This window comes from Pristis pectinata, chromosome 5, assembly GCF_009764475.1.
Source record: "Pristis pectinata isolate sPriPec2 chromosome 5, sPriPec2.1.pri, whole genome shotgun sequence".
Lineage (NCBI taxonomy): Eukaryota > Metazoa > Chordata > Chondrichthyes > Rhinopristiformes > Pristidae > Pristis > Pristis pectinata.
Genome location: NC_067409.1, coordinates 47,460,984 through 47,473,197, shown reverse-complemented (window position 1 = coordinate 47,473,197; position 12,214 = coordinate 47,460,984). Strand labels below are relative to the sequence as shown.

The following is a 12,214-nucleotide window of genomic DNA, read 5'->3' as shown; positions in this document are numbered from 1 at the left end:
GGACAAAGGAAGGATTAATAGGACATGGGATACCTGATCTGAAAGAATGGTGGCAGCAGTATTCATAAAAGCTTCTAAGAGCGAAGGGGATAGATATTTGAAAACATTTTGCTGAAAAAAAAACCTGTATGCATATAGTGCACAAAGTCTGGGTCCAAAGTGGTTAGTGGCATCAGGTCAATTTCATCCATTACATTAAAAAGGGCCATAAAATGACATACCATGATTCACTGGCAGCAATATTCAAGCACACCAGGACTACTTACTACGATGACACAGGCGAGGGAAGATGATGGTAACAAATAAACAAAATATTTCAAATATGAATTAAAAAAGATACATTTCAGTAAAAGAAAGGTACAAAACTAAACTTTGTGGATGGTCTAGAGCTGAAGAAGCTTAGTTTAACCCAACGGCTCTGGATTCAAGTCCAAAATTACACCTAATAATTAGAAGAGATGTTCATTGATTCTTGAGAATTCTGTGGCAAAGCATATCCATCAATTCTGTCCAGAATTAGCCTCAACTCACAAAAGCTCATGACTGTAACATGAGTGCTACTCAAAATCCAAAGCTCCTTTATCTGCACAACTCTTCATCCATGGGTTTTCAATGATGCACATTTACCCATATTGTTTTCACTACGTTGATAGTAACATTTAATTCAGATTTCCAGTTTAAAATGACAATACACAGAGAATGAAGTAAAAGTAACCTTAAAAGATAAATATGCATTTAAATAAATGGACCTCAAGGCTTTCCACTTGGGTAAATTTTCAAACCACTACTCCAAGCACCTGGCTCAATCTGCACTGGACCTTCATGAAGTGCAGTTAAACTCATGTAGAATTCAACTCATTTGTATTCCTGGGTCTTTGCCTGTCCATAAGAACCCAGCAGATGGATATCCTAAAAACAGGGAGGGAACTAATCCACAATAACCAAAAGGACCCCAGTCCTGCTGCTCATCTTTGCTGGTCCTTTAGGTCAACTATCCAAAGGTGCTAGAGGGATGTCAACTGTCCTTTTCCAGACTTTGCAATCTGCAAGCTGGCCACAATCTCAGATACAACATGAGGAAATCTGGAGAAATGGCATGGGATGTACTGCAATATTGCTGTCGTGCAGTGACAAAGCATTTAGATGTAATCTATTCATTTTGAGGAGGCCCCAGAAAGCCTGGAAGTTGTTGGGGGGGGAAGCAAGATCATTGCGGAAACCTGGTAGAATAACTGAATATCATTCTCTCACAATTTTGGTGAAAATGAAATATATTTTATAATACAAAATTATATTTACATAATCAGTTCCTCAATACATCTAACTATACAGAGCAGGTCATAATGCACAATAGGTTTCTACTTTGTACTTCTAAAACATATGTGAATACCTAACCTTCATAAAAGTAAATTCATGTTTTGTTCATAATCTTTTTAAACTCGGCAATTTCTATTTAAGAAGTTCAGTGTAGCAAAGCCTTTTTTTAAACAAGATTTTTGTTGATGTGCATATACATTCGACACAAAATAATTAAAATGTCAAGCAAACAGAGAAGAAAATGGCATGAAATAACAGTGCAAAAGTCCTCATGAGGGTGGGATGCAAAAACAGGTGTGGAGAATATTCACTTGAAATTGTAAGATTATCTGCAATGATGAAGGGCCAAGATTCCAAAAGGAAAACTACATTATCCTATTCACCATGCTAAATATGGAAAATTGAAAATGGTCATATATACATTCAACGATTTTCTTTTAAAAAAAATCAGATTTTTTTCATGTCAGTTTTGAACACGATTTATAGGTTGTACTGCAGGATTACAGTTTCTACTGGCAAAAGTGGGATTTCACTTTCTGAAGTGCAAATGTCAGCTTCTTTTCCTGCAACTTTAGAGCTTGCCTATATATACATACACACTTTATATCATTAAGAGGCATTTAAAACTGCTGATTTCAGATCTTAATGCTTCTATTCTCAAAGGAGGGGGACTATCTTAGTCTGTATGTCTTGCTGCAGGCTCTCTGTGACATCCATTTTCCAATTTGGAACTGAAAAGGGAGGAGCTATTAGATGGCTTAGTGGATTTAAAGATGGATAAATCCCTAATGCCTGATAAGGCATATCCCAGCCTGCTGTGGGAGGCAAGGGAAAAGATTGCTGGGGTCTTGACAAAGATTTTTAAATCTTTGCTTGTCATAAATGAGATGCCAGATGGCTAGAGGACAGCAAATGGTGTACAGCAAATGATTCAAGAAAAGCAGATAATTACAGGCCTGAGAGTCTAACATCAGTAGTAGGAAAATTTTTGGAGAAATTTTTGAGAGGCAGGATTAAGCTACACTCGGAAATGCAGGTAGATAAGATGGAGAAGGTGGCATACAGGATTTTTGTAATCATTAGCCAGGGCACAGTAATATTGGAGCAGGAAGGTTACAGTACAGTTTTATAAAACATTGGTTAGGCCATAAACTGCAGTACCTCATGAAGAACATAACTGCATCAGGGAGCACACAGAGAAGATTCACTAAGATGTTGCCTGCGATGAAGCATTTTAGTTATGAGGAAAGACTGGATAAGCTGGGCTTGTTTTGCTTGGAGCTAAGGAGGATGAGAGGGGGTACCCAAAAGAGGCATACAAAATTATGAGGGACGTGGATAGGATAAATAATAGGAAACCTTTTCCCATTGCAGAACTACCTAAAACTAGAGGGCATAGGTTTATGGTAAGGGACAAGTTTTAGAGGGGATCTGAGGAAGAACTTCTTCATCCAGGATGGCTGGAATCTGGAACAAACTGCCTGACTGGTAGCAGATGCGGGTATTCTCAGAACATTTGAGAATTACCTGGTTGAGCACTTGAATAGCCAAAGGAGAAAAGACTACATACCACATGCTGGTAAATGGGATTAGTATAAATATGTACTTGATGGTTAGCACGGATGATGGGTTGAAGGGCCTGGTTCTGAGCTGTATGACTCCACAACTTAGTCAAACTTCGATGCATTACAAATCTGTGTTTCTTGGTATGTAATAGAATTTGTACAAATTATGAAGGTTGAGATAAGAGTTGGTGCAAGGCACTTCTAGAATTCTGAAGGGGGGAGGGGATTGGAGTGGAGTCATAAGGGTAAATCGTCACACAATGTTCAAGAACGACCAGCTTTTACAAAGGCAATACAAAGAGAATGTTGCTGTCTTTATCATTTTAAATTTATTACTTTCTATTGCCTGCAACAAGGCCTGAATTGACATAGACAAAATGAATACAACCTGTCAGCCAGGCTGAATGACATATAACAAATAAAATTATTTGTTTCTTACTGAATATATTTCGTAAATTCCTTTACGTCCTTCATCACATTCACGGCGGACCCAATGTCGATTGAGGTAGGCACAGATTCCGTTCAATACTTTACTAGAAAACCTGTAATCTTCCCACTGTTGGGTATAAAATTTCAATACGCTTTCATCCATCAAATCTTCACCATCCTAAAGAATGAAATTGACAAATTATTCCCTTTCATCAAAGACAATTATACAATTACAGGAGTATGGGAAGATGTATCCAACTAATTAGCAAATAAGATACCTTTCTACAAATTCATCTCATCAAACCAAACTGCTACTTCCCACAAAAAAAAATCAGTCATCTCATTGTCAGCTAATTATTAAAACATTTTAAGATCCAATAAGCTAATTCTTTCACTGAAATGTCATAGCAATCACTTAAATATATGCATAAATAAGAGCTTACAAATTATGGGCAAGAGTAGGCTATTCAGCATCTCAAATATGCTCCATCATTAAATAAGATCATGGCTGATCTGAATGCAAGCTCAAATCTGCATCCTGTTCATCCACACTCACTCTTCACTCCCATATCAAGAACCAATCTATCTCTGCCCTAATAATATTTAAAAACTCTACTTTCACCATACATTGAGGAAGAGAATTCCAAAAACTCTCAATCCTCTCCAAAAAAGGTTTGTCTCATCCCTTGTTATTAAAGTGACCCCTATTTCTAGATTCTCCCATAAGAGGAAAACACCTTGTCCACATCCATCCTGTCAAGGCCCCTGAACACCTTAATCCTTCTGAATTACCTGGAGTACCTTTCCTACTCTTAGAATACAGAGTTATAGATAATTACTTCATTTTATCAAGCATTCATCAAAACATTTAGGTTTTTAATCATTATCCAGGCAACTCAATAATTGGAGTACAACTACTCATGTAACTGATGTGGTAGGTAGTGACCAAAAGGCAGTATTTTTAGGAACAGAAGCAAATTTGATCATTCAATATCTCATTGATATTGTCACTGGAAACTCTCCAGAAATATGCCACAAATAAAGAATCACTATTTCTAACAATGTGTATTAATGTCTCACAGCCTGCTATTAGTAACACATAAACACAACCAAAGAAATGTAATCACCATCTAACTGCTCCCATTAACACATCTGAGCCGGCCTCACCCTATCACAGATATTCCCTTCGTGTTATCCATCCCTCCCTCCCTCTAACTTCTCTGTAACCTGCTTGTCTACCTTTCCCAGTTAAGGGTCTTTGAAGGGGAACTTGAAATGTTAACTCAGTTTATTTTTCCACAGAAGCAGTCCGACCTGCTTGGATCTTTTAGCATTTCCTGTTTTTGTTTCAGATTTTGAGCATCTGCAGTTTGTTTGGTTTTCAGTTTGTGTTTTTGATCATATCTTCAGTGCTGCCCTGGAGAAATACAATGAGCTAGGAGTATCCATTTCCCAAAATAACTCTTAATGTTGGCCCTTTGGTATGCAAGAACATAACAAAATTGGAGCAGCTGGGACTATGGGACTAGCTTAGATATGCATCTTGGTTGGCATAGACCAGGTGGGCCTGTTTCCATGCATTATGACTCCAGGTGCAGTCCACTTGGCACCTCAAAATCCTGTCCCAACATCCAATTTAAATACACCAATGATCTAGCCTCCAGGGTAGAGAATTCTGGAAATCTACCACCTTTAGCGAGAAGTACCACAGACACACCTCAGTTTTAAATGACTGCCCCAACCTTATAACTGTGTTCCTTCACTTGAGATTCTCCACTTGTGCAAACATCTCAACATCTACCATGTCATGCCCCCTCAGCAACTTATATGTTTCAATAAGATCATTCCTCATTTTTCTAAGCTTCAAAGAAATTAAACCTATATTCTTTGGCTGCTTGTGACAATCCAACACTCTCACGCCAAGAATTGGTTGAGTGAATTTGTTCTGAACGGCCTCCGAAGCCAGTATATCTTTTCTTAAACAAGGAGATCAAAACTGTGTACACTACTCCAGGTGTGGCCTAACCTGTAAGCTGTACAATTAAAACAATACTTCCCTATTTCTAAACTGCAACCCTCTTCCAATAAAGGCCAAATGTCATTTGCCTTCCTAATCTGCTGCACCCCTGCTAACTTTTGTGATTCATGCGCAAGAACATCTAGGTTCCTCTGCACTACACTCATCTACAATCTTCCTCCATTTAGTTAAGTTTGCTTTTACTGAAGTGCATAACCTCACACTTTTCTACATTAACCACGTGACAAGACTTTGCCCACTCACTCAGCCTATCAATATCCTTTTGCAGAGTCCACAACATAACATGCCCTCCCAATTATTTTTGTGCAATTGGCAAACTTTGATTCCTTACACTCTGCCTCCTCCTTCAGATCATTAATATAAATCACAAATAACTGAGGGCCAAGAATGATCATTGGGGCACTACACTAGTTACACCTTTCCAGCCTGAAAAAGAAGCATTTATGCCAACCATCTTCTTTGCAATAACCAATCTTCAATCCATGCTCATGCACTTCCCCCAATACTGTGAGCTCTTACTTTGTGCTCCAGACTCTTTTGTGGCAGCTTGTCAAATGCTTTCTGAAAATCCAAATACTCGATATATGCAGGTTTCCCCTATTTTGTTTGTTACATCCTCATGGAACTACAGCAAATTTGTCAGGCATGATCTAACTTTCATAAACCCACTGACTTGTTTTAATTACATTAAATTTCTCTAAATGACATTTAGAAGATCAGCAGCACTGTAGACTTCTGTGATTTTCTTGCCTTATACTTCCCTACAACTTTACTGTGTTCATTTTATCAATTTCCCCATTCCAATTACTGAACTATTAAAATCAAACAGCAACTCCAGACTTCATTAGTCAGTAAGAACTTCCTGGCTTAACACAAATTAGAAACTGATTATGGAGCACTGGAAAAAACGTGCCTTCAGATGGAACACTGTATTAAATAGTTGCCGAATCAAACAGAAGTTTTTTTTTAAATGTTACAAACTATCTGCTTGATTTATTTTTAAAAATGTAAGGCTTTGCACAAAAACAGTCTTACCTTAAGAAGGTTTGTCAAATAATTTTTCAGAAACTCTTTTAGACGTTTGTAGAGTTCTAGCCCTACAAACTGGGCTCCCCCTGGGGTTTGGCCCTTCTGTTTTTTGGCAGCAGCTGTTCCTCCTCCCCGTGCTTGATTTGACTGGTGGACACTGGTACAATAGTTATAAACGTGACTGCAGTAGAGGTTAAGGGCAGTAGAACAAGAATGTTGCCTCATCTTAACAAATTATACAATCTGTAGGTTCAGCTGCTTAAACTTGTTCATTAACATTTCGTGCACAAACAACTATATACAAATATGCATTCATGTCAAGTCTACATAACTCAAGGGTATCTAAATATTGTATTCTTGTATTTACATCTGATAATCTTAGATGTAATTATAACAGGATTATCTTAAACTTAAAGGCAAATGTTAAAATTTGTGAATCACACACAGGATAATGACTGGTCAAAATCTAAGATATATCAGTAAAACACCAAAAGTAATTTTTTTAAGTTAACACCTATAACAATCTGCAATAATATAAGCACTTCATTAATCTTCATCATCTTCTTGATCTTCGTTAATAGCTGAAATTTGTAAACAGCAATTTTACATGATTTATTCACCCAAAGTCCTTCAGGGGTGTTAAAAGAAGTTGAAAATCCCCAAATAAAATGCCAAACAGATTAATCAACTTCCTTTAACTACAAAGAATTCTATCACTCTATCCTAAAAGAGTAGTGAATCGTCTATTGTAAAGAAAATAAAAATCCCATCCTTACTACTTCATGACCAAACTGAGGAGCTGGTCTTTTGCAAGTGTATGGATAAAGTCATCCAATAAGCCTCAAGAAAAATGTCTAAAAAAGATTAGAGCTAACTATAAAAGATAATTTCAAAGATATTGGTTGAAATTTTGCAATTATTTTGATAATTTAATAGGTTGCACAACAGTTATAGAACAAAGAACATTACAGCACAGTACGAGCCCTTCAGTCCACAATGTTGTGTCGACATTTTATCCTGCTCTAAGATCTAGTTAACCCTTCCCTCCCACATAGCCCTCCATTTTTCTATCATTCATGTGTCTATCTAAGTTAGTCCACTATTATTGGTTTACATTAGTCAGGCAAATGTCACCACTAAATTTGCTGATTATTTTGCTTCTGAACTCCAAGCACAGCAATTTGTAAGATACTATGTTACGTTTAAAAGCTCAAATCATCATAAACAGTAAATAAGCCAAAGGCAGTTCAGCAAAGCTGTCAGTGTTTAAGCAGATTTCAATCTTTTCCCACATAATGGCAATGTCCAGCCTTATAAACTAATCCATAGGAACATACATTTCAAATATTTAGTTTCGTTTGTGAAGAAAAGCTGACTAAAACTGCTGTTATGTTACTGCCCTAGCAATCTATAGGACTGGAGATATGTTCAAATCTCACTGTAGCATTGGGGAATTTGGAATTTGAAGTAATAAAAATTTATCATCATAAAAGTCCATCTGGTTCAGAAAATTTGCTTCAAAAAGGAAATAATTTGGCCTTTATGTCTGATCTTTAACTGACCTCTGAGATGGCTTACGCAGCTACTTAGTTGCAAATAAATCATTATGATACATTAAGCTTAATACAGCTCTGACAATCTAGCATCAATCTAGGCATAAGATTCATAAACTGAAAAGAACACAAATCATACTAGCATGAGAGGAATCACTTAACTCTCTATCTGCACATCTCAACTCATTTAGCACTTCCCCTGTATCTAAGGAGAATGGATGACTTTGGTTTGTACTCCTGCAATTCAGAAACCAGAATGCTCAGAACCATACCAAGTCTGCTTAAGAAAGTCTGAAGACTTGTACCGATACTTGGCGAGAAGGTTCTCAGACTAGTCCAACAATAACCATATATTGTCATTCTCAGAATCATACCATAAGAAGATCAGAAACAGGAGCAAGAGTAAGCCAATCAGCCCCTTGAGCCTGCTCTATTGTTCAACAGTATCACAGCTAATCCAACCTTGGCTGCAACACCACTTTCTCGCTGTTAGTTACATAAGTTAATTAGACACCATAATACCCCTCAACTCCCTTGCAGTTCAAATATCTGGGAACCTCTGCCACGAATATATTCAATGACTTCGCCCCAGAGATCTTTGGGATAGTGAATTCCTAAGAGGCATGACCCTCAAAGAAGAAATTTCTCATCCCTGTCTTAAAAGGGTAACAACTTAATCTGAAACTATGTTCTGTAGTTCTGGATATCCCCACCCTGTCAACCCATCTCATAATCTGATCACTTCACATTCTTCTAAACTCCAATGAGCATAAGCTAACCTGCTCACACTGTCTTCAAGCATCAACCCTTTCATCCCAAAAATCAACCTATTATCTGCATTGCCTCCAGTGGCAAGCAGAGTTTTCCTTTCAGAGAGCAAAACTATGTACAGTACTCCAACTACAGTTTAAAGGATGCTGATGAAACTGCAGGAGGATAATCTTACAACTTCCTATTTAATATTCTCTGCTAACTTTTTGCTCACTCACTTAACCTATCTTCATACCTTTCAATCAACACTTTGTTGCTATCCCAGGTACTTGATTAATTCCATATGATCAGAAAGAACTGGCTGAATATGCTGAATGCGAAAAGACTTTGATTCCCGATAAAATTCCTTCTGTGGTGTGAAAAAATTGTCCTCCAGAACTAGCCATACCTCTAACCAAACTGTTCCACTACACCTGCAATATTAGTATCCACTTAATACAACAAAAAACTGGTCAGGTATGCACTGGCTATAAAAGCTGGACAAATCCTATCCAGCCAATACCACCTAAATCTCTCTCTCATCAGCAATTTGATGGAAGGTGCAGTTAGCTGTGTCACCAAGTAACATACATCACTGATATTTAGGATACAGAGATGGCACAGTGGTTAAATTACCAGTTAATAATCCAGGTGCCTGGAACAACAATCCAGAGTCTGGAATTGATTTCCCATCATGGCAGCTAGGGAACTTAATAATTTGAGATTTTAAAAAAACTTCAGTAATAACCATCTGGTTCAATAATGTTCTTGAGGGTAAGAAATATGCCATCCTTATCCAGCCAGACCAGTGATGCCCAAATCCTGAAAAATTATTAAGTAAATTAAAAATCTGGGTTCTACTGGGACCACTAAAATTAGACCTCATCAAAGCCTTGGTCTAAACCTGGATAAAATGTGAAGTAAGAATGTCTTGATCAAGAAGTTCCAGTAAAAATGGTAGTGAACTAACACAAAAAAGTTGGCCATTCTGCCCCTTAAGTCTATTCTCCCATTCAACAAGATCATGGTTGTTCTACCTCAGAACCATTTTCCTGCCCCAACTCCATATTTTTAATTTCTCTATTATCCAGAAATGTATCGATCTGTTATGAACGTAATCCATGAATGAGCTTTCCAAAGCTCTCTGAGGCAGAAAATTCCAAAAATTCACCACTCACTGAGTGAAGATTTTCTTCATTTCTATCCCTTCTGAGATTGTGGCCCTAATTCCAGACTCCTCATCCATGCTTATCCTGGCTACTCTTTTAATTGTTCTAAGAATCCTACATGCTTCAATAAGATCACTTCTCATTTATTAACGATCAAGAGAATACAGGTCTTGCTTGCTTAAATCTCTCCTCATTGACTACACTTATCCAGACAATGCAAATAAATATAGCACCAACAAGATCAAGTCAGATGCTCAGTTCTCTGCAGTGAATGAATTACCTCCGATTTCCCAGAGTCTTGCTACCATCTGGAAGACACAAGCTGAATAAAGATTGGCACTTCATCTACCAGCATATATATTCACTGCCTCCACTAACGGAGATCCAAAACTACAACATGTACCCGTTACAATATGCACTGCAGTTTTTTGCCAAGATCTCTGAGACAGCATTTGCCAAACAGTAATCTCTTCCAAAAAAAAACAAGCACAGCAAATGCACAGGAACACCATCACTTACACATAGCACCCTGACTTGGAATGGGGAATGTAAAGTCACTCCTTCATTGTTGTTGGGTCAAAAAGCCACATCTTCCTGATTACCATACATCTTTACTTTCTCAAGGGAAATAATTGCTGGCCTATCAGTAACACATACATCAAGTATATAAATAAAAAGGAAGTAATATGCAATCTGATAAAGTTTCCATATCATTAACTCTTCATTTGGTTCAGTCTTTAATGTATTAGCATTAATCCTAGCTCATGGATTAGTTAACTAAATAACAAGTGCTGCAAACAATAGATCAATCATATAAAGGACCCAAAAACACCACAATATACATTTGGAAAAGCCTAACCAGCTCATCGAGCCATCCAAGCAAGGGCAAAATAAAGACCAATGGAACAGTGCAGGATCCTGTTTCTGTATTTTACACCATTTTAATATCTAATTTCAGATCTGATCCGCAAGTTTATACTTTTTAATTTCTCTCATTTTCTTCATTGTAGTTGTTACTGCCTTAACCAATTCAGTACTCCAATATGTTTGTTTCCCTCTCCTGGCTGATGAGATTTTTCTCTCTCATCTTCTTTCTGATTCTATTAAAATGTTCACTTATCTTTCAATTTTTAGCTTTTACAAAGGACCAAAATCATTATTCAGTTGATTCTTCTCACTATTATGATTTTCCAGTTTATTGAGTGGGATGGAGAAGGATATTAAACGTTAAACACTTAGGACAATGCTTTTGGTAGATTAACCGCAGATTTAACATGGATAGCTCACAATGAGAACCAAACAAATATTTCCCCAAAATATAAACTGCAGAAATGCATAACACATACAAAACAAAGGAATTGACTTCTACATGCAATGCCCAAAAACTTAATCTCTAAAACACCTTTTTCCAATTGTGCTTTTAGAAACAAGGCATTTGATGCCTTTCTTGAAACCCTACATATTTCTTAATGTTTAATCAACTACTGAAACAAAAATCATGAGCAAATGTAGATATCCATGTCTGTAATTTATTCCTCACAACAAATAACCAAGCCTTTTATGTATTTATTTTTCAAAACGTGGGTAACTCTGGCAAAGCCAGCATTTACTGTCCATCCTTCCTTGTCCACATGGAGGTGGGAATCAACTTTCTCAGCCTTCTTGAATCGCTACAGTTCTTCTGAAGGTACTGAAGTGTTGATGGAGGGGTGGAGTTCCAGGCTTTAGACCCAGTAATGATGAAGAAATGGGGAGATATTTCCAGGTTGGGTTAGTCTGCAACGTTGGGGAGAACCTGAATGTGGTGATTATCCCATGGTACCTGTGACCCTTCTTCTGTCTAGGAGGTAGCGGCTAAGTCAAGTCATGTTTATTGTCATATGCACAAGTATGGTGAGATACACTTACAATGAAAAACTTGCTTGCAGCAGCATCATAAGCACATAGATTGAGAGTTTGGGAGATGCTGTCACAGTACCCTCAGAGAGTAACTCCAGTGCATTTTGTAGATAGTACACACTGCAGCCACAGTGCGTTGGTGGTGGATGGGGTGCCAATCAAGCAGGCTGCTTTATAGAGTCATACAGCACAGAAACAGGCCTTTCAACCCAACTCGTCCACACCAACAAAGTTATCAACTTGAGCTAGTCCCACTTCCTGTGTTTGGCCCATATCCCTCTGAACCTTGCCTATCCATATACTCATCTAAACGTCTTTTAAACATAGTAAATTGTACCTGCCTCTACCAATTCCTCTGGCAGCTCGTTCCATATACCAACTGCCATGAAAAAGTTTCCCCTCCGGTCCCTTTTGAATCTTTCCCCCCTCACCTTAAACCTACATGCTCGAATTTTAGACTCCCCT

At 37.6% G+C, this 12,214-nt stretch overlaps 1 protein-coding gene across 2 annotated transcripts in view; it reads right to left on the bottom strand.

Annotated features, from left to right (window-relative positions):
- cul1b (cullin 1b) overlaps positions 1-12,214 on the bottom strand; it is an 81,501-nt gene that overhangs the window by 36,316 nt on the left and 32,971 nt on the right. For both annotated transcript variants that reach the window (XM_052015531.1, XM_052015533.1), the window contains exons 3-4: positions 6,385-6,559; positions 3,322-3,489 (exon numbers count right to left, since the gene is read on the bottom strand). In XM_052015531.1, the coding sequence (XP_051871491.1) occupies positions 3,322-3,489; positions 6,385-6,559 (343 nt within the window). The remainder of the gene's footprint in view (positions 1-3,321; positions 3,490-6,384; positions 6,560-12,214) is intronic.